Source organism: Mustela putorius, unplaced genomic scaffold (assembly GCF_011764305.1).
Source record: "Mustela putorius furo isolate JIRA1106 unplaced genomic scaffold, ASM1176430v1.1 tig00003845_pilon_pilon_pilon, whole genome shotgun sequence".
NCBI classification, from domain to species: domain Eukaryota; kingdom Metazoa; phylum Chordata; class Mammalia; order Carnivora; family Mustelidae; genus Mustela; species Mustela putorius.
In genome coordinates, this window is record NW_025421998.1 from 26,191,392 (window position 1) to 26,215,395 (window position 24,004).

A 24,004-nucleotide genomic window follows, 5' to 3' on the forward strand; every position below is an offset into this window, starting at 1 on the left:
TGGAAGAAAACATAAGGAACTTCCTTGACATGGGTCTTGGTAATAATTTTTCAGATATGACACCTTAAAGCATAAGCAACAAAACCAAAATTAAGTAAATGGGACTACAGCAAAGTAAAACTTTCTTGCACAGCCAAAAACAAATCAAAACAAAAACAAAACATCAACAAAAAGTGAAAAGACAACCTTAGGGATGAGAACAAAATATCTGCAAACCATATATCGGATAAGGGTTAATATCCACAATATATAAAGAATCCATATAACTCAATAGCAAAACAACAACATATTACGTACATGATGACGATAGCTAACACTACTGTACAGTACAGAGGAAAAATTGTTAAGAGTTATCATCACAAAGAGAATTTTTTTCTTTTATCTTTCTTTTATTGTAATTATATGAGAAGATAGCTATTACCTAAACTTATTGTAGTAATCATTTCACAATACATGTAAATCACCATGCCAGATCTGTTAACCTTACACAGTGCTGCATGTCAATTAGTCCTCAATGAAACTGTGAAAAATGAGAATTTCAAAGTAAACCCTAAAAAAATTAGAGAAATTTCTGGGAAGCCTCAGGATTAACATCTATGCTATTAAAATAACAGAAACATTAATATTCTCTGTCAGGTGGTTTCATTTCCTTTTAGCCAAAGAAATAGGCTGCAATCATCTCCAATATATCATTTGGTCATTTTTACTCAGCATAAGGATTATGAGAAAAGAATTTAGCCATTGAAGCATCAAACATACATTTCAGATTTATTACAACTTGGATTCTGTAATCCGTTCTCTCCAGAGTATAACTAATGCTCTTTATTTCAAAACCCCAAAACCCTCAGAACATAAAAACATAAAAATGCTTAAGACTTTCAAATACAAGTGTGGAAATGTAAAATGTATTAGATTTTGCCGATTGTGAGCTGGAAGGTAATGGGATTCCAACATTGATACCAAAAACTAGGAGTGTAGAAATGCTTTCAGGACATTAACAGGCTAAAACAGCTGTGTGGAAATATACGTGTGCATGCATTTCTGATCAAAGCAAGAATATAATTTATCAAAATCGATATTTTGATTCTGTACTGCCGTTGTTTCTTTAACATTCCACAGTTATGTGTTCTGGAAATCTTTAAAAATATGTTTCCAAAGGGATAAACGGCACACTTGAGAGCAAAATCAATGTCCACGCAGTGTATTGATTATGCAAATGTATTTGTGTTTGATGATGGCAGATTGTTGGACACTTTGCAGATTCCACCTGGAAGCAAGCAGGGGAATAAAGAAAGGGGGGGGGACTAAATTCGACTGTTAATAAAATTTCAATCATATTTCTTTACCCAACATTGAATGCCATCAATTTCTCCAATAATGTAATGTCATTTGTATTTCCTTTACTTAAGCTTGATTCTACTTAAGCGTCCCAACCCAGCCTTCACCTCCTCACTACATACCCACTCACCTTCCCCCAGTTAAAACAGAGAACCAAAAAGTCCAGAGGATGAAGGAGAGAGAACAGGGAGACTTCGAGCCTAGAATTCTCCAACCCTCCCCCCAACGTGGGGATGGGGCTCCAGAGGTCAGAGATCCTATAGGGGCTAGGAGGGGAAGTCGAAGGGGCTGGGGATCACTCACGCAGGTCAGGCCCAGGCAGTGGCTCCCAGCCTCACACCATGGGGCTGGGGTGGGAGTGGGGTTCACGCCGGGTGTGGCCTACTCCAAGCCCCCATGCGTGGAAGGCCAGGAACGGACTTTCTGTGAAGGCTTCCATGCATTATTTCAATTAAGTTTCGAAATAACTCTACGCTATTGGTACCAACATCATTCCCATTTTATTGGTGAAGAAACTGGCCAAAAATCACACTGTAAGAAATAATCAAACTCTTTCTGGCACCTAGGTTGGCAATCCTTTTAATTAGAGTATGTCCCTTTTAACTATAATATTTTCTGACTTGTTTAATGGCTCAAAAATAATTTTAGACTTACTCTTAAATGAGAGGACAAAATATTTTATTGAAAGAACTGGAATCAGAAGCACACTCTGAATCAGTGTTTCTCATGTGTAAATGGTACCACCTTTAGGGTGTCTGTTGAAATATCAGACTATTTATTTTCTGCTTTCTAGATCTTTACAGTGGTTTACATTATATTTTACTTCCTTCTTCATGTTTCCTAATAAATTGTTTAAAAGTAGAAATTAAAATATCCACCTGGTATCTAGGGAATAATCAAACATATATTTGCATTGGTGTTGAACATTCCCTATTTTGGCTTGGAAAATGCAATTAATTCTAATACCAGCTAATGTTTTCTTTTTTTTACCTAATAAATGATAGCTATAGAACATAAAAGGAAATAAATTCTAGTAGGAAAAAGAAGTGGCAATCATCACATTGCTACAAGAAAAGCCACGATTTAATTGTTTTTTTTTTTTTTTTCCCCATACCTTAAGTCTCACTGTCTTCTTGAACGTTTAAACCAGTCTGGAAACATGCCAAGTACAGAACATATTTGGGGAGGCAGTTCAGACTATTCATCTTCGTGGAAACCCCAGACTACCTTGGGATTCTCTCTTTTTAATTCTCCCTCATCATCTTCCATCAAATCGTGAGTTTACCCAGAGATTCAGGAATCCATACAGAGCCATTTTGTGGGAAGGGGAAGGAAGGAAGGAAAACTAACAAAAGACCTGTGATTCTAAAATAAAAATAAGAATTAAGATCATGGCTCTTCAGTCTCAGAGAAATTACAGACTTTTCTTTAAAATAAGGGATGGATAAGGGAGGGTCAGGAAAATCATGCAAGAGAATAAAGGATAGAGGACGTCTAACGATGAGATTATTTATAAACTGGCAAAGGAGCTGCCAGAACTGACAGAAAAGGGGGAGACGCAAAACAGATTATTTAGAGAAGTAAGTGACATGAAAACACGGAAAGCACAGATGCATATGAAAAGACCATCATCCCAGACAGGCTTCAGCAAACCATGCCAAATGAAATGAAAAAAATAAGGATCCTTTAAAAAAAGATTATAATAGAGCAGACACCAGTTATGGAAAACAGAAAAGGTGGTCCAATTTACATTAAGTCATATTCCTGATAAAAAGAGCATTAAAAAAAAAAAGGAGGTTAGACAAAAATATTCAAAAAGATGCTGGAAGTATACATCTCTGAAATAAAATTAAAACTTGGATACAATGACAACAAACAATCAACAAGAAGATGTATCATTCCTAGTTCAACCTTAAGACTGAACAATGTATTAGGACCAAGCAAAAAATTCAACTCAATTCAGGATGGGGTCCAGGGATTAGAATCAGACTGGCTTACGACTTCTTTAGAGCCACTACCAGTGAAACAATGCCTCCAAATTTCAGGTTAAAAAAAAAAAAAAAAGCCATACTTAGCTCAAGTTTCTTTCAAATCCAAAATGAAATCCCAGAAAGTCTCAATCATGCAAGAACTCAGTAACTGCAGCATCCAATGGCTCTTCTCTGTCAAACTACCCAACAGTAAAATCCATCCAATCAAATTACAAATTAAAGAAAAACAACGTTATAAAGAAACAAGGTCTGTATGGAAAAGTTACAGTAGAAGTTCTGATGATAGCATTTAAGCCATCACAATACACAACCAGGATTAAACACCGTGGGAATTATGGTTTTTGAGCCTAAATTGTACTGTCAAAGTAATTTTATAAGATTGGGGGATGAATGAGAAAGGTGAGAGAAACACAAACATGTTGATTTATTTTCAGTAGAATGCACTCCCCTGCTACAAGTTTGTAAGTTCTGTTCAAATCCTATAACCATGTGTTGTTTTTTTTTTTTTCCTTTCCTGGTATATGTCAGAAAATAATACATGAAAGAAAAGAGATAATAGATAAACTGAACATCATAATGCTCATGAAATATAAACAAGGAATATATCTGGTTGTGGCAATTAAGAGATTTTAGTTTTCCTTTTGTAGTTACTGACATCATTTGGGTTTTTGACGTAATGATCCTGAAATATTTTTACACAAACATTTAAGGTACTATTCTTTTGGAAGGAAAGTGATTCAAGAACCTTGACTACTCACCCTATTGCTGTTTGGGTTTTAAACCCAACTAGATTTTTTTTTTTGGAACATCCAGTGTCTTATTTTCTATATTCAAATCTATTTACCATTAAGTCCCTTCTAAGCTTTAGCATTGCATTCAGACTCATCATTTTTATTCTTAGAATTAATAGGTCCTCCAGTTAGTGGTTGTCAACCTTTCTTCAGTCTTTTTTTTTAATATTTCATATATTTATTTGACAGACAGAGAGAGAGAGAGAGAGATCACAAGTAGGCATAGAGGCAGGCAGAGAGAGGGGGGAAGCAGGTTCCCTGCTGAGCAGAGAGCCCCATGAGGGCTCGATCCCAGGACCCTGAGATCATGACCCGAGCCAAAGGCAGAGGCTTAACCCACTGAGCCACCCAGGCGCCCCAATCTTTCTTCAGTCTTAACACACAGGCCAGATAGATTACACTCCATCAGTCACTGTTCACTAGAGGAGGAGGCTCGGTGTCTTGGCTCCACCCCCATAAGGAAGTCACTGAGAACTCTGCGGGGAGGACATAAGGGAAGACTTTGGGAAGGGGAAGGAAAAAAAAAGCTTCCGGGTGATTCTTTTCAGACCCCCAAGGAGAACTGTCTACACTGTGGTGAAACACTATAACAAAGTAAAACAGTTTTGGCAATGCAGTAATTTCATAATTGGGGGACTCTAATAATTTGACATATAATATATCCCATAGCACACAATACTACAATGCCATGATAACTAATTATCTATAACATTCAGCAATTATGAGCTCTATTTCTCAGACCAATAGACCTTCCAATGGAGCAGAAAAAGGTATTTGTAACTGCTAATTTAAAACTGAATTCACATATAAAACCACATTTTTCTGTGCCATTAATTTTCACTAAAAATAATATTTGGTCTTTTTTTTTTAACTTGTTACTTGTGCTGCCTCGATTTTATTGTTGCTGCTATCACATGGGCACATTTTTCATGGGCAGTGTGAGAAAAGCAGCACAATGCTTTCTAAATTCAGGTTTGTGGCACCTACACTACTCTGTTCGGATATTTGGTTATCCTATTGATTTAAAATTTTCAAACTTGTTGGTGTTACTTGATTCTCAAAATGTTTGTGTCAGAAGGATATGCAAAGCTATGTTTTCCACTATCTTATAAAACTGTTGATAAAGCCGCATCATTCTATTTAAATGAGAGTCTAAAATCTTATTGAACTATGTATATAAAACAAATCTGTGGGTACCACAGGGCTGTAGACACTTTTACTCATAATTTGATTAACAATTTCAAAATTATTCTGCCAGATTGGAGGGGGTACAAAGATGAGGGTAAAGGAAATGAAGGGAAATAAATAGAAGAATCATATATTTGAAATTGGCAGAATTTATACACAGACTGTATGAAGGCTTATGGCAGAGAAAGAAATTAAGGTTCACTTTTTGATTTTGGCTAAACTAACTGGGAAGAAGGGGACAGCATTTGAGATGGGGAAATCAAGATGATCAGGATACTACGGAAGAGTCACGGAAACAGCAGTTCACCTGAGCATGTTAGTGACATGCAAGCAAGACAACCAAGTGAAAGCAGCAAGTGGTCAGTTAGATAAATGAGCCTAGAGTGCAGAAAAGAGACTTAAGTGGAATTATATTGAAATCCAGTGAAATGGAGGAGGTGTCCTGGGACAAAGTAGGCAGTAAACAGGAGACTGAGAAGGAACAGATAGTGAGAAAAACGGAAAACTAGGTTCAGTGGGGTTTCCTGAAAACTAAGAAAAGAAAGTATTTGAAGAAAGGGGAACTAGTAAGTGGTCCATGAAAATGATATAAACAGACCAAGTATGACAATACCCAGAGGATGCCTATTAGACCAGATGACAAGGACATGTGAACTACAAAGAACCATGGATGAAATCCGCAGTTAGACTGGAGCAGGCTGACAAGGGGGACAAAGGGGGAAATGGAGAGATCACGAAGGTCTACATTTCTTCTGAGTTTTGCAGTATAAGTTAGCAAACAAATATGCTGAAGCTAAAAAAGGCGAGACATATATATATCTTAATGATGAGAAGAGACTAGAGCAAGTTTGTATGTTGATGAAAAGGGGAAAAATGTTGACTAATTAGAGAGAGGATAGCATGACAAATAAATCCACTGAAAGGCTGTTTTGGAAAGTCAGAAGATGACAAAAGGCATAAGCTTTGAAGAAGTTGGCAGTTTTGCATGGGTGGTGAGTTGGTCCTTCCTACAAATTCCCAAATCATTGTTCTCATATGTATTCAAATCCAGTACTAAAGTCTAGTTACAAAACTTATGAAACTTACAGATGAATATTATCTAGACTTCCTTTCCTTTTTTTTTTTTTAACCTCTCAGGTTTAAATCAGAGAAATCTCAAAACTTTCTTCTGTCTAGAGACTTTTTTTTTTAATTAAGCTTTTGGGTGCAAAATTCACCCTCAACGTGATCCAAACCGCTGTCTGAGCAGTGTTCCCACATTCTGGACACATAATATCCCTCCAGCTAATCCAGTATGCTAAACCCTTAGTCCCCACCATGGTCAACTATCCCAGCCAGCTCCCAAAGTCAAAATGTACCTACTAGTGGCTGAACTCCATGACCTACATGAACTGCCTATTCCTCAAAATTTGCTTCTTTATTTGAAGCTCCAAGTTTCAACCATAGTGTTAAGCCTTTAGGAAGAAAACTCTCTTGGCCAGTTCTTCAATTCGTGAAACACTCTCCTTCCCATAGCAATATGAGCAAAGTTAGTAACACAACCCTAACTCCACTAAATTGAAATTATTCCAGCATCTGATGTAATTCTCAAGATAAAAATTATTTTTGGGAATAACAAGAGTCATTGCTCTGGGGCCCCAGTCCACAAGGATCTACAGTAAATAAATAAATGTATTAGTTCTGTACCCCCTCAAGATACATTCACACTTTTTTTTTTTAATTGCAGAAAGGACTGTACCAGAGTTGTTTTAGGCATCGAGTAAACCAGAACTTCATACAAATATAAATACAAACATCAATGATAAGTAAAGACTTAATCTGGTTACCCTCCATATCCTCACATCACTTCAAAATGCAGGCATTCTACATGAGTACAGTCTTATTACAAAAATGAAATATAAGGTGAACAGAATGTAAGCCAATTGAATAAGTATTTATCCAGTGCCTATTGCAGATGGGCAATGCACATTTTCCTTCTTCAGAAGGTATAATCAGCCATACTTAATCATTAAAAAACAATATGCCAACCTTTTGGAAGAAATAAATCTAGAAGGAGACAGTGCCTCTTCTACTAAAATGATCATTTTTGAAGACCTTCCAAAGTACAAGCATATTTACATAAACCGTCTCATTTAATCTCCAGCAGGTTTTTGGTGACAGAATGTATGTGGCGATAGGTCCTCCACGATGCAGCTGAACTACACGGTAATAAAGGTTAGGGGCTGGAAAATTATCAGGAATCTGTTCTCAGGCACTCATCTGCTGGAAGTCAACTGATTGCTTCCTAAAGGAGAAATGCATAAACAAGACTTCAAAGGGACACTGAGAACTAGAAGGATATAGTAAGAAATAAGTCTCTTCAAAGACTCCTAAAGAAAGGTGTTATGCTCTCACTGAGAGAAGTTTTAAATAAATGATGAATGAACTCTTTTCTTGATCTCCGTGACTCAGGGAATATGAAAACTAGCTTCAGAGCCCTGGTGATTAAAAACCTGAAGGGTCGGGATTTTTGTTGCTGGGTTGTAGTTCTTTATGTATTTTCAAGATTCACCCCTTATCAGATAGATACATGGTCGCAAATATTTTCTCCCATTCTGCAAGTTACCTTTCACTCTATTAATTGTTCCCTTTGCTATGAAGCTTTTTCTACTTTGTGTAGTATCACTTCTTTATTTTTGTGGCCTGTGCTTTTGGTGCTGTATCCATGAAATCATTGCCAAAAACAATGTCATGAAGCTTTTCCTCGATGTTTCAGTCTAGGAGTCTTACAGTTTCAGATCTCATCTTTAAGTCTTTATCTATGGTACGACAAGTGTTGGCAAAGATGTGGAGAAACTGGAATCCTTGCACGTTGTTGCAAAATGGTGCAGCCACCTACACAAGAGGCTATGAAGATAACTCAAAAAAATTGAAAGTAGAAGCACACAGGATCCAGCAATCCCACTTGTGGGTATATATCCAAAAGAATTAAAATCAGCATCTCAAAGATACTAATACCCTCATTTTCACTGCATTCTTATTCACCATAGCTAAGATGTGGAAACAACCCAGAAGTTCATCTACAGAGGAATGGACAATGAAAATGGGGTGTATATAGCACCCACACTATAACTCAGCCTTTAAAAAGTAGGGAATTCAGCAATACAACAACATGGATGGAACTTGAGGACATGATGCTGAGTGAAATAAGCCGGACACAGAAAGACAAATACTGTGTGATTCCACTTACATGAAGTATCTAAAACAGCCAAATTAATAAACTCAAAGGCTGGAATGGTGGTTAAGAGGAGGTCAGGGGAGGGAGAAATGGCAAGTTATTAATCAACAGGCATTAACATTCCAGCTAAGCAAGATAAGTAAGCACTGAAAATCTGCTATACGTTGTACCTGTAGTCAGCAATATTGTATTAAATTTTGTTCCAGAGAGTAGCTATCATGTTTCTTCTCACAAAACTTAAAAAATTTGGTATTCGGTTTATGGATGTTTGCATTCACTTTTTCTTTTCAAACTGGTGCAAATATCATTTATCTAGGTTTTTGACAACCCCTCCATGGGTGGAAATAGAGTCATTCTCCCTATTTCTGCATAAGGCACACTCTGCCTTAAGCTCAAGGGCTTTGGAGCCTGCAATGCACCAGGTGACAACCACCTGAGCAGAACCGTATTCTTCCATTGGAGCAATGACAGCAAACAGAAAAAACAACAGCCATGGGAGCTAGCAGAAGCCCTCCAGACTAGATGAACAACCATTCACGGACCTCTGGTCAACCCACTTGTGAACACATGGAGAAATCATGAGGTTTCTGGAAAATATCTTCCTTGGTTGAGAGACAGGGCTTACAGGAGCACAGAGAGACAATTACTGAGCAACTAACAAAAATAATTACGCTGGTAGAGAATACAAAACCAGGAGTTTTTAAATAAAGAAGGTGATATTCCAAAGGCTATTACTTTCTAAAAAGTGCACTGCAAGTTAGTGGCAAAGACAAAATTTGAAACGGATTTGCATAATTCCAAACCCAGTGTTCTTTACGCCATGGCGGTGGGCAAATATATTCAGACATAAAACGTGCTGTTCAAATACATTTTTCACTATATCTCCAGTATAACTGACAATAATGTTTAAAGTAAAAACAGGTATCTCAAAACTAGAAGTAAGTAACTTTAAAAATTACATAAAGCCTACTCTGTGTTATGGATTGCCGACTAGACTACAATTTTCTTAGCAATGCATCAGCCATAGTTCTTATCCTTAGGAAGTTTACATTTTAGTGCTGAAAGAAAGGAGAAAAAGGAAAATAATGTAGTGAGTACATTTTGAATAGGAATGCATACTGGGAATGAGGGGACTATATAAAACAGACAACAAATCCAAGACTGTGGGATCAAAACCAAGAGGAAATTGGAGAGATGGGGGAGACTTCTAGGCAGACATCATCAAAAGGTCTGAAGATGAAAGAAAGAAATAATGCGGCAGAGAAACGTCAAGCAGTTCACTGTTTCATGCTTGGAATTTTAGAATGATAACAGCTACTGGGGGATATTGCAATAGAAACTTAGGGAAAGTAAGACGGGGCAGACAAAAGTATGCCATTTATGCTAAATGGAGAGTTACTGAAACTTTTTTAAAAAGGAAATAAAATGGACAGAAGGTTATACAGTAAATTCTTTGCAGACAGCATGATATTTGTAAATTGCAGTGATTCATAACATTTACACATTTTTGTTCTTTTTTTTAATTTCTCTTGTGGCTGAAAAATTAATATAGTAAACCCCATCTTAATGCAAATAAATTGGTGTCCAAAAATTTTAATAATGTGCAGCTAAAATAATGGAGGAGTTAATGAAATCACTAGGTTGGAAAATTCTCTTGTGACAGCTACAAGTTGGCACCAGCTGTGACAGTAATCAATTCTAACTTCAATGTCAATGAGGATGATTCTGGGTGCTCTAGATGGCTAGCATTTTTAGAACATTGGCACTGATTCCAGGAATCTCCCAATAATTTAGCAATGTTTTTATCACTTCCACGTTAGGATACTAAAGCAGCAGATGGATCTTGAAAAATAGAGAGACCCACAATCCATCTCCCTGTTTCCTAAGTCAGTGATACCTGTCTTTGCAACTTCTCCCTCCCTTCCTGAGATAGGTGTCCAAAAACAAACAAACAAAAAAATTATAGCCCTATTTAAATCTAAGTTTGCAGTATCCTAAAAATACTGTCATGATGTCTTACTTTAGGGTACTGTACTATCATGTACTATCATGTGACCTTACCTTTAACAGAAATAATAGAAAGTGAACTTAGGGAAGGTTATTATTAAATATTAAAATTATGAAAAATGACGGCACCTGAGTGGATCAGTTAAATGTGTGCCTTCGGCTCAGATCACCATCCCAGGGTCATGGCATCAAACACCATGTCGGGCTCCCTGCTCTGTGGGGAGCCTGCTTCTCCCTCTTCCTCGGCCCCTCTGCCCTTCCCCACTGTTCCTGCTCTTGCTTGATCTGTCACCAATGAATAAATTAAAAATCTTAACAAAAATTATGAAAAATTAAACCAGTGTTATTGTATAGGTAATTAATGTACAAATATTTAGCTTCTATATTTCAATAGAGGGCATGGATTGCATGGAGCACTGGGTGTGGTGTAAAAATAATGATACTGTTATGCTGAAAATAAATAAATGAAAAAAAAAAAAAAGAAACAAAAGATAAGGGTTACCCACCTAGAATAACTAACCATTTAAAGCTCATGGTTATGGGGCACCTAGGTGGCTCAGTGGGTTAAAGCCTCTGGCTTCAGCTCAGGTCATGATCCCAGGGTCCTGGGATCAAGCCCTGCATCAGTATCTCTGCTCACTGGGGAGCCTGCTTCGTCCTCTCTCTCTCTCTCTCTCTCTCTCTGACTCTCTGCCTACTTGTGATCTCTGTCTGTCAAATAAATAAAATCTTAAAAATAAATAAATAAATAAAGCTCATGGTTATTATTTTCAACTCTGCTATATTATAATGCTCTCACTATGGACATTCATATATATGCATAAACAAAAAGAGTAAGGCATCACAAACATGTCTCTTTCCCATGAAACTGGTTGTCCAGAATCTGGGGAGGAAATCAGTTTTGCTCTATGGCTCCTTTGCATCTATCTTCATAACGAGAACAGATGGACAAGACTCTTAAAAGAAAGTAGTAGCAAAAAAGTAGAAGACATGTAGCAAAAATATATTAAAATATTTTATATTTTTCAACAGGGCAATTCCACCAAAGGAAGGAACTAAACAACAACAACAAAAACACACAGATACAAAAACACACAAAACAAAAACAAAAAATTAATCCACCCAGAGCCCAAAATTATCTTGGTAATCTACCAAATTCTTTCATTTAATTCACTTATTCACTACTATAGCATGCCACTTCCCCACTTTTTATTCCTGACAACAGCTCTACCACATCTAGAACCTATACCAATTTATAACTTAGAACAATGTTGATCTTGATATGATGTAACCAAATAAATATGATATTTTTTACAGTTCACATATTCACAATTGTTTGTGCCTCAATCAACAGAAGAGACGCAGTTCCATGAAATGAATAAGACAGATGAAATAATTAAATACCTACACCCATATCTATTAATTTAACTCCTATAAACAAAAAACTCTTAAAGCAACATTTCAAAAATTCAATTTGAGCAAAATGATTTTTTTAAGACACAAAAATAACGCTAAATTAGGAGAACCAAGTTAGCATGATTGACACTCAATAACATTCAGCTTCACCAGAAAAAATTTTCACCTTCTAATTTAGTTTCTCCGTAGAGCTGAAGCTAAAAAAGGCTCCTCAAATGTTTTATTTACTGGCCAATTTCTAGGCGACTGTAGTCAGTCTGCAAAGTAACAAGCTGATGCTAATAAGCCATACATAAAGATCCTACTTATTAAAATACAAAGTAGGCACCCCTTATGTTTATACATGTGTAAGTACAATTAATATCGCAGGCTTAGTTGGAAACAAAATTGCTTAAGTTAACCAACCATGGCAAAGTAATCAAATGAGATTTCAAACGCAACTGGAAAAGATCTGTTCGGTAGAAATAACAGCAATTATTGCATGCAGAACAATTAGTTTTCTAAGCTCTCTTTTTTCTCTTCCCACCTGTCCTTAATAATTTGTCCATCATAAGTGACATAAAATGTCACCGTTAACACCCATAATTTGCGTGGAGACCTGAAAGGCAGCTGGTAGATACAGCTTATTTACAAATATTAGTTTGAACTTGTAAATGCATGACCGCATAAATCTTAATCCATTTAGAGTGTATGCCCTTTGTTAGCTCAATTGTACATTCAATTGGGAACTGAGTGGCGTGGAGGGAGACTGTGAATTACAACAGGGGCCTTTTCTGGTTGCCAACATTTTCAGCATTTTAGTGCTCTGCCTTTTGTTCATGCTGTTCCTGAGATTTCGCTACATTAAAGAATAGGAAATGGTAATCAACATTTTGCCTAAGTAATATGAATGAATTTTGCCTACTGACACTGGAAGGAAGAATCCGACAATTGTATCTTTGGGAAATGTTAACATACCTCTTAGGAAATGATTCCTGCCTTCTAAATCACCCTACTGTTGAATTACTAAAGGGTAGCATTAAAGAATTGTCACAGTGATACAGAGTTAAATATCTTAAAAGACAAAGGGATTATAAAATTTAAAAAGAGGGCCTTAGGGAATATGGTAGCATCTACCTTCAAATTAAATATTTTTTAGATATTTGGGTAAAGTAGTGATAAAATTTGCAATTATTTTGGGTAGTCTCCTAAAAAGAGGTTTAATGTTGATTATATCTACTTTCTAGACAAAAATTTAAGTTTGATTTGTTTTATGACGTCGAAGGATTTGTTGACTCTTGCTACATAACATGCATTGAAGCATCATCTGGTTCATCAGGCAGAAAAAAAGGAAAAAGTGTGCCTTATTTTTACAATATTTGAGTTTAGACAATCTGCATTCACATTCTCTTCTTTGAACATATAATAACATGATATTTCAAAGGGCTCTTGAAATATGAAGACTGTTGTGAAGACTGAATGTGGCTGGCACGGTTTAAGACATAAAATATCAATTCTCAGTGTGCAAACCGGGACAGTTTTGTGTTCTGTGCACATTGTTCACAATCCTTCCAGAAAGGTACTCAGGAAATGAGTTGACAGAGCTCTAAAGTGGACTAACTTGTTTTCCCTTTAACAATCTCTTTTGATGTCAATCAATATGTTCATAGGTCCTAAATAAATTGTGAAGTAATCTAGGGGGAAATTAAGAACAGAATTTGTCCAAGAATTCTGTTACACGGTGGTCACTATTTGCTAAGAACTAACTCCCAATACTTACTGAGAAAACCATTTACTTTCTATTTAACCACGTAAGATTGAGTAATAGCTTCTGTGTCATGGTGGACCAATGTGTCCTCTTGCATGACTGATCCCAGCATTGTTACTCGGTGGGGACAGGCACCAAGAGAGCAGAGAACAGGGGTTATAGTTAAAGGTAAACTTTTTCACATTTTGACACCTGAGAAGTCAGAATACATCTTAAAATTGCTAATGCCTCATAACTTAATTGGCTTCTTTTTTTCTTCCTTAGCAATACATAAATGACAGGGTGTCTTACAACTGATGATGGCTCGGATGCCATAAAATACGGTAGAATATGTTAACAGCCAACACAGAGTGAGAGTTTTTACGTCGTGGACAACGGTTGCCCATTACTTCTGCAAGGAGAAATAAATCATTGCCAAAATGTCAATTTAGTGTTAATCATTTGACAATATCAAGGGATTTACAATAAATCTAGAAAAGAAACCCTTAAACCAGAAAACTATAACATAATAATTAAACCAAACAATAGCAATGATACCAATGATATAAATGGCATTACTATATCACTGCTTACCTCTTTATTCCTTTTTTTTTTTTTAAGATTTTATTTATTCACTTGACAGACAAGAGATCACAAGTAGGCAGAGAGGCAGGCAGAGAGAGAGGAAGGGAAGCAGGCTCCCCACTGAGCAGGGAGCCTGATGCGGGGCTCGATCCCAGGACCCTGGGATCATGACCTGAGCCAAAGGCAGAGGCTTAACCCACTGAGCCACCCAGGTGCCCCTGCCTCTTTATTCTTGACCACATTATTTCTCCTTAGGAAACTGAAACTGACCTATAATTAATAAATGGCTATTGAGAAATAGTACCTAATTCCAAAGAAAAATTTATGAACAGCAGTGGAATCAATATATTACAAAAGCTGATCTGTGTGAACTTAATGATTTTTTGAATTCTAAGAATTACTCAAAATTTAAACTAAAACAACATTAATCGTACTAACTCAACACTAAGCAGAATACAAGGTCGAGCTTTATACCCACTGTGTCTTCACATTGCCTTTACAATGCCACTTTCGAGATGGAAGGAAAAGATCAATTTTTATTTAATATTAACTAATTATTTTTATTTAATATTAACTAATCAAAATGATATTTATTTGGACAAATTAGTTTGGCTACTTTTTGTCTATTGGATGTGTGGATAGATACAACAACAAAAAATTCAAGTTTGTGTTCCTTTCATCTAAAAGAAACTAACAATTTTTAAATCCCTTCATTGGATGCACTTACAATTAGCCCTCAATACTCAAACTTATGTTTCTAAGTTAAACACCAATTTTTTTCTCTATAGATTATGGATGAGACCAATTATGTCCGATTATGGGCTAAGCCTGTATCTACATGACACCAACTGTGGCAATATGACCAACTGAGTAAAAGAACCAAACAAACTGACTGTAGTCAAATAGAGTCTCTAGCTGGTAGATTAGATATTTGGCTTAAGAAATATAAATTTTGGGAAAAGACAGTAACAATAAATAACATCAGAGGCATGGAAGACTAACCATTACCATATGTTATAAGTGAATATCATATCATGTAGCATATTTTCCTTTGATATAAAACATAATCATGCTAACACAAAGTAAAAGTGCTAATTCCTAATTGTGTTCTTTAAGGACAACTTTCTTATCCACAATTTTGAGACTTCTGTTTTACAAAACATACAAAACCAATTTAATAACAACCAAGCTGTCACTCATACTCTAATTCTATTTTAAATATCCCCCAAATTAGTTATATGGAACTTTTCTATGATCAGAAACTAGAGAGATTTTTCACTCTAAATGAAATAATTCAAATATGTAAGATAAACATTTCAACAATGAAGGACAAATTTTTTTCACTATGCCCCTGACTGTAAGGAGACTGGCTGATTGACTGATTGACTGGTGAGTTGAAAGGCTGGATACATTGATAGATGTATCAATAGATGTATGGATGCATGCACAGATACAGAAACAGAAGAAAGAAGATGGATGGATAGATAGATGGATGGGTGGATGGATACATAGAGAAAGAAGGAAAGATAGATGATAGATAAGATGGACAGATGGATGGATGGATAGATGGGAGGAAGAATGAAAGGACAGACAGAGGGATGGATGGAGGGACGGACGGATGGAGGGGACAAATAGACAAAATTCATTACGAGGAGAATTTCTGCTATTTGTATAATTAGCTCAATAACTCTTAGGGTACAAGCTTATCAAAAATATATACGGAAAAGCTAGTATCAGAACTTCTAAAAGTAGGCCACAGTGAAAGAAAGATTGATTCTAGCTAAAGTGGAGCAAATTAAATTCTTCAATGTCTAATACATTCATTCTTACTTCAGTCACACTGCCCACCACCAAGGTGATGGTAATATGCACAAAACTTCTTACAAACTCCCAAGTTGTTAAATGCATCTTGTTTTTCAACTGGTGTATCCATCATATCTACAGTGGTGATTCAGATATTATAATGTAATTCTATCTGGATGTAATTAATTTTACAAGTAACTTTGATTATAGGAGAACATTTCAAAAGACTTATTTTAATATGGAACATAAGCAGGAACATTTTGACTAACTTACTGGCCCTGACTACCCAAAAGCAAACTTTTTAGAGAAATAAAATATAGCACAGTTTTGGTCTTAAAACATGAAAGATTCTATCACTAAAAAAATGTCACCCTAATCATAATAGATCAAGCACAAAACGTCACTCAAGTGCTTAAAAAGGGTCCTTACCGCAAAATCCTCTCTCCACTGGTGGGCTGCTTGAACCTTCTCTGCTTCCAAGGCCAAGCGCTGAAAAGGAAACATCGTATCTTAGAATTCAAATGACCACATGCATATATACTTGTGAATACACAAAACACTAAGGTTTTCAAATCAATTATAAGGACAAAAAAAGTAAAAGAAACTCCTTATGCATGAATCATAAATTCCCAATCATTTAGTAATCTAACCTACTAAAGCTGATATATGTGAATTTACTCAAGTAGTATGAATAAACAACTATTCCTGAATAACATGGTTTATTACCTCTGTTGTCATCAGAGGATGTGGACACCGGGAATGCCTGCTTTTAATGACTAATATTTCAGCTTCAGAGAAAGCTTTAATAAGTAGATTATATTCATCTTGGTAGAACCCCATTTTTTGTAAATACCTTCATAGCATATATTTTTATATACATAAAAAGGAAATGATAGTGAGAGACCAATATGGGCTCAATGCCATCCTAGGCATCTTCTTAACAGCATATTATGGTTTTTGTCTTGTTTTGTTTTGTTTTTTACCAAAAGCCATCAAAATGAGATAATTTTCTTTTTGCTGAAGTACATTTTTATTAGTTCTTCCAGAGATAATCTGTGAGTACCCAACTGTCACAAGCTGCATATAGCCTTATGTCATACTTGCTCTTGTAATTAATGGAGTTCAAAATTTCTAGCCTGACTTTTCCTTTAGCACATTTAAAACGTTATTCCATCAAGTTCAGTCGGAGATAAAATGTCTGTTGTCAGTCTGCTAATCACGTTTTATAGACAAACTCTATTTTTTTTCTTTCTCTAACAGTTTTCAGATTTTTCTCTTTGTATGTCTCAGAGTTACTATCACGCTGTGTGAGAAGCTTTTACAAGACACAGTGACATTTAGTGATAACACAGATCTGAAACCAGACCGCCTGGATTGAAATACCAACCCTGCTGCATACTAGCTGGGCACACCTGGGAATTTTCTCAGGTGAATAATAGCAAAGTAGGCTCCTGGGTGGCTGAAAGTATTAAGTGAGTGATTTAATGTGCAGTGCTTAGAACAGTGCCTGGTTGACAGTGAGGAACATAGATGTGAGCTATCTAACTTCAATTATTATGATTCATTCCATTTGCACTCCACATCCCTTTGAGAAATGACTCAATGTTAAGTTCAGCAGTAGCCTGCCCCCAAGCACAGCTAGGAGACGACGGCAGAAAGAAGAAGAACAGAACAGTAAATACAGTAAATATAAATATTGAACTCATTCTTAAGAAATAATCAGGCTTAGGTTTTAAAGAAGTATAAATCTTGTAATGGATTACTGGTTCACGTTTTGATCTTCCACTATGAACTACACCTCAGCGAGGGCTCTTCCAAAAGAGTCCAGACTGTACTTGATAACGGAAACATATCTTTATGCCAGTTTTTATATTAGTTACTGATTTGGATGCCCTGTTATGTAATACTATGATCAGTTCACTTGTGAAGCTATTAAGTAGGTATTACTGATGACTATAAAATACTGCCAAATGGGAGATCTACAGTTAGGAATTCCTAAGCTGAATTTAAAAGAAAACTTCTCCAGTGTGCTTAAAATGACAATGGTTTCAGTTTATCAGCCAGTACGCAAACACAGATTAAAAGAAGAGGTAGTAGGGGCACCTGGGTGGCTCCGCTGGTTAAGCACCCAACTCTTGATTTCAGCTCAGGTCATGATCTCAGGCTCGAGAGATCCAGCCCTATGTCAGGCTCCACAATGAGCATACAGCCTGCTTACGATTCTCTCGTCTCTCTCTCTCTCTCTCTCTCTCTGCTTGTGTCCCTCTATTGCTGTGTATCTCTCTCTCCCTCTCTCTCTCTCTCTCTGTGTCAAATAAATAAATAAATAATCTTTAAAACAAACAAAAAAAAACACAATACTTCTGAAAATTCAAATTCAGTTTGAAAATGTTGCAGAAAGTTAATAAAAATTAGGTAGAAATAGAAGCAACAGTCTCTGTAGGAAAACTTTAGGATGGGAAGATAAAGAAAAGAAAAAATGAGAAAATAAACCAGAAGTCATATTCTTTTTTTGTTTTTAAGATTTTATTTATTTATTAGACAGACAGAGATCACAAGCAGGCAGAGAGGCAGGCAGAGAGAGAGGAGGAAGCAGGCTCCCTGCTGAGCAGAGAGTCTGACATGGGGCTCGATCCCAGGACTCTGAGATCAGGACCTGAGCCGAAGGCAGAGGCTTAACCCACTGAGCCACTCAGGCACCCCCAGAAGGCATCCTCTTGACAAAATTCAGAATACAAGTCTTCATTTTTAACAGGCAATACATGAATATGTACAGGATGAATAATGAACATTTTGAGAATTTAAACAAAATACTGGGTAAAACTTACATAAGTTAACTAAGTTTTTTGACTAAGAAAGATTAGAACTCTAAAATATCTTTATGTCTTAGAGAGGAATGTTAAGATTTTTCTTTGCACAAAACACAGAAGGAGGTCGCCATTCCCACAGACAAAACACACTAGAGGACATTCTCACCCACAGAGCCATAACATGCTTTTCAGAGCTCCAGCTCTAACTACCGCATTGCTCTCTATGCTGGAGAGCATAAGAAAGTATAACTTAATTGATCTGACCCTGAATCACATGGCTTATGATATGAATATAATCCATGTTTATAAGCTATAATGACAGTAAGTGTCAGTGAATTAGTTCTAGAAAAAAAATTAAAAGGGATGAACAATGGCAAAAGACTTCCAAAAGATAATTCTCCTAGGAGGAGAGACCAAGTCAGCTTTATTTCTTTACTGATATATATTCCCTTATTGATATATGTATATATCAATATAAAATCAATAAAAAACATTAAAAAATATTTTGTAAACACTCATTTTATAAAGGAATGTCATTTATTGCAAGATTCTAAAATGGTTCTAGAAACTTAACAATGTAGTTATGTATAAGAAAAAAAGGTATTTTGAAAGATTTGCTTGAAGCTTAAAAGTTGCTAAATTTTATATCCCCAGCTTAGAAATCTATAAATACATAATCATGAAAATGTACTACTTTGCTCATGCAAAATTTAATGAAATATTTTTCATCTAGTAAATTTCATGATAAAACATAAGACTGAACTTTACACTTACAGAGTGTCTTGAGGACCAATAGCTGATGATGGTGCTCTTTCCTGTGGCAAAAGACCAGCTAGCCACGACTTGTAGAAAACTGACATGTCTTCTGGACACTTCAAGTCCTTAATTAACTTCTATTCTGGTCAAGTGACATTTTATTTTTAAGGCCAATGATCTACAGCTAAATGCCATAGGCAAATTGTGTTAACACAGATAAAATTCCTACCTAATAAAATGTGAACATTTGCTCAGTATACGACTCAGTATGTAACTACTGTTATGGCCACAGTGCCATCCTGTAACAATAACTTAATTCAGAATAAGGAAAATGTGTTTTTCCTCATTTAATTTATAGTACAGTTTAATCTAGTATCAAACATTAATACCAGACCAAGTATAGACAGATACAAAAGACTCAACTCAGCATAAATACCTTTGAGAGAAGATAGAAACAATTCTGCTCTTATTAAGATAAGTCAGATAGATTAAATGGCTTTATCATAAATGATACAGCATATGTTATATGAAAATTCCTTGGGTATAGAACAGTAAGTATATATACAATGTTATGGATGTATTACTAATATATACATCCCTACCTACCTATTGGTTTGAGCATTTAAAACAAAAAATCATTTCAAGACTATTTTGAGGACTCATGAGTTTAACAAAATGACTTTAAGCCTTCTGACTCTAAAGCTTATACTCAGACTACAAAACCAAACAAGTCTCCATTTAACCCATTAAAAACATTAACATCACCAGACATTCAGAGAATATATAAAGATATAATAGTACCAAAACCAGAAACACTGGTAGAAAACTATTACAGGCTAATGTAAAATTTCCCAGCAAATTTTTGGAAATTGCTGAAGACAAAAAACAAAACAGCACAAAAAATCATATATCAGCTGAGGAGTGGTCTTTATGTAGGTCTTGTCCTCAGATCCTGAGAGAACACTGCTAATCAAAGAAAAGGCTTTTGATATGCAGTGATCTGTAAGGGAAAAAAAGAAAGAGATGAAGAAGATGAAGAAGAAAAGAAAGAAACAGAAATAGAGAATGGGAGATGTTTATCAGATCAGAGAAAGACCAGCTCCCTTGAAGGCCTATTCATTCTCAGCCTTCACTTTTTGTCATATCCTTATCTCTTTCACTAGCACTGAATTCTGTCAGGTTATGAAAGTCTAATACAAGCAGTATAACTATACAGTGTATACTGAAATAATTCTATCATTTCCTTTTATAATTCCTAAATATGTTTTCTCTTGGAATAGACTATTTTCTAAACCTGCATATTATAAGGTTCCTAGACTGTTCGTTAATTGCAGATGAAAACTAAAAGTTTTTTGAAATATTTAATTATAAAGAATTTTCTTTTAATAGCTTTGAAAGGAAACCTTCAGGTATCATCTGACAGTTCAGTTAGATTCCAATAATGTCGACACTCATGTTAATATCAAGAATGGTTTAGAAATCTCATTCAAAGAAACATCTCCAATTCAAAACAATTTCTTTGGCCGGTCGATGTCAAGATTTTTCTTTCTAAGAAAGAGGTAATCGATGAACACAATAGACTAATCTAAGTAAAATATGCAAGTTAATGTAATTAATTTACAAATACTTAACACCCACTAAGAATTAGCCATTTATTGTGTTCTGCCTATCTTGACAATTTTTTAATTACTCTAATGAGTTTTGCTTATCTTCATCAAAAATGTTTTTAACATATTAAAAGAATCAGAATAATCATTTCCATGGTCTAACATTACCTTCTGAAAACAGCAGACCTGGATGAATGAAGAGACTTCTATGTTTGCTCCTACAGGTACAGGCAATTACGTTGAAGGTATAATGTAATGGGCATGAACTTTTCAATCAAACAGATCTGGTTTCCAGATCTGGTGCTGTTATTCACTAACTACAGGATTTTTGGCAATGGACTTAACATTTTTCAGCATTTTAAGAACGATATCTACCTTCATATTTTCTATTTCTAAACTAAATAGCTAGCATATTAGAAACTCAACGAAGTTTGCTTCTTTTTAAATCTTTCAAATGTAACTTCAAAGACTAGACTGGGTTAGAACTATAATCACTGATGACCAATTCAACATGGACATATATGAGTGAAATGAATGGGAACATCTTAACAGTCCCTACATTTTCACTGTATTTTGCCCTAAATAAAATCTCTTGCCTACAGAACCACATGGTGGTCCAAATGCAATTCAGGGGATATAGTGATTTAATATAGTAGACAATAAAATGAGCTCAATTTTAATTTATTTTTGCCATAAACAGAATAAGAAAAGAGAACAGATCATTAATGTTCTGCTTTCTTACCTCATTTCTTGAAATACTAAAAAAAGAGAGTGAGGTATAACTCACTCTACTTGAGTTACAAGTAGTAACTTGTACTTAAAAGTAGTAAATCTACTTGAGAGTTACAAATAACTCTACTTGAGTTACTTGAGGTGAAGACCTCAAGTAGACAACATCATACTTTCATATCTAATACAGTGTTCCATTTCAATGGTAAAATAATGTACTTCTCTTTCCAATATCTTTAACCAAATAATGAGAAACAAGATAGTGTTTCTTTTTCACATAAAACAAAGCATAAACAATTTTATTTAAATTGATATAAATACATATGTCTCGCAGGATCTATCAAAGTTCTTGAACAACTTACTATATCCTGATGAACAAAAATATCACTATAAAAATTTTAACATGTAGACAAATTGCTTTATATATACATATATACATATATATATATTTTTTTTTTTAAGTCACATCTACTAAACTCTTTGAAAAAGATCTATTGGCTGAAGAAGTCAGGTTGGAAACTGGAATTTAAGATTGAAAAGTTATAAAATTTAAATAGACTAACCAAGGTGAGTTAAATGTGGCACATTTCAACACTTGATAACTGTGATCACTATGTAAATACCCATCCTGCCTGGGAGGAAGACATACAGTAAGGATATATAGTAGTATATATAGATAGATAGAAAGACATATATAGGAGATATATAGTAAGAATTTATTGAACCTAAGTATATTCAATATATACTCAATATATTGAATTTCAATATATTCATATTGAATATATTAAATATATTATATTATATTCAAAACTTTTATTCAATAAATACTTATTAGATACTTGCTGTACTGGAACTGTTATGTGAATAAAAATACAGAACATAGTCCCTACTTTTAAGGTGTTCTTATACACATCCCTAGATCATATATTATAAAACCAGCACAAACACACACAGACACACACATACACACAAACACACACAAATAAATCATGTCATTAGTGTTTGACAGATGTTTTCCTAATGGTTACAAAATACATACTTCATTAATTTTACTTTATGTCACTGGAATTTGTCACACGGAGAACACATTTTTTTAAAGTAGTGCTTTTATAAAAAATGGAAATATCTCAAATAACAGGACAGATTCTAAAAAGAGTGTGTACTTCTGGACATTGACATTTAGCCATGGGTCTTTTTATTTGTTTGATCTTGGGGGGAGATTAAAAATACTGAAAAGCATGGGAAAAAAATAGTCTGAAATCCATTACTCAGAATTCATCTTTATGTTTAGGTTTGCTTTAAAACATTTTATACACAAAACACAATTCTTTTAAAGATTTTATTTATTTGACAGAGAGAGAGATCACAAGTAGGCAGAGGCAGGCAGAGAGAGGAAGGGAAGCAGGCTCCCTGCCAAGCCGAGAGCCCGATGCGGGGCTCGATCCCAGAACCCTGGGATCATGACCTGAGCTGAAAGCAGAGGCTTGACCCACTGAGTCACTCAGGCACCCCCACAAAACACAATATTAAAAGTAACCTTGATGTTCTCTTCATTCACCTCCCCTGACCAATTTCCCTACCCAGAGCAATCTGTATAAGGCATGGATCTGTATCCTTTGGCATTGTTTTTGGCATGTATTTTTTTTTTTTTTAGTAGCATAAATGTTATCTGTGGTTGACACCGTGGATTCTTCTTTCTAATTAATAGTTTGCATGCAAGTTGAATGCCAAAGAGAAACTACCTGCTTTAAGGGGGTGTGGGGGGGGGGTCTGTCTGAGGAGAAACCCATGACCCTTGCAAGTGATGATTAACACTGAAAATAAGAATCAATTAATGTCAATGAGTTTTGACAAATGGTTTTAGAAAGTAAAGATAATGCCTAGAGGGGAGAAGAATGCTCAGGGAAACAAAACCAGAGCTATTTCTAAGACCACTTTTTAGCACCAAACCTCTATGCATCTTCACCATCAGAACATACTTATTCCTTCTTTCCATCAAGGGACCATCATTCCTTCTGCACAGGCGTTACACAAGCGGTT

At 35.4% G+C, this 24,004-nt stretch overlaps 1 protein-coding gene across 6 annotated transcripts in view; it reads right to left on the minus strand.

Moving 5' to 3' along the window:
- The window catches only part of CACNA2D1 (calcium voltage-gated channel auxiliary subunit alpha2delta 1), a 503,137-nt gene that overhangs the window by 217,689 nt on the left and 261,444 nt on the right, over window positions 1-24,004 (minus strand). For all 6 annotated transcript variants that reach the window (XM_004739625.2, XM_004739624.2, XM_004739622.2 and 3 more), the window contains exon 4: window positions 16,492-16,551. In XM_004739625.2, coding sequence (XP_004739682.1) covers window positions 16,492-16,551 — 60 coding nt within the window. The remainder of the gene's footprint in view (window positions 1-16,491; window positions 16,552-24,004) is intronic.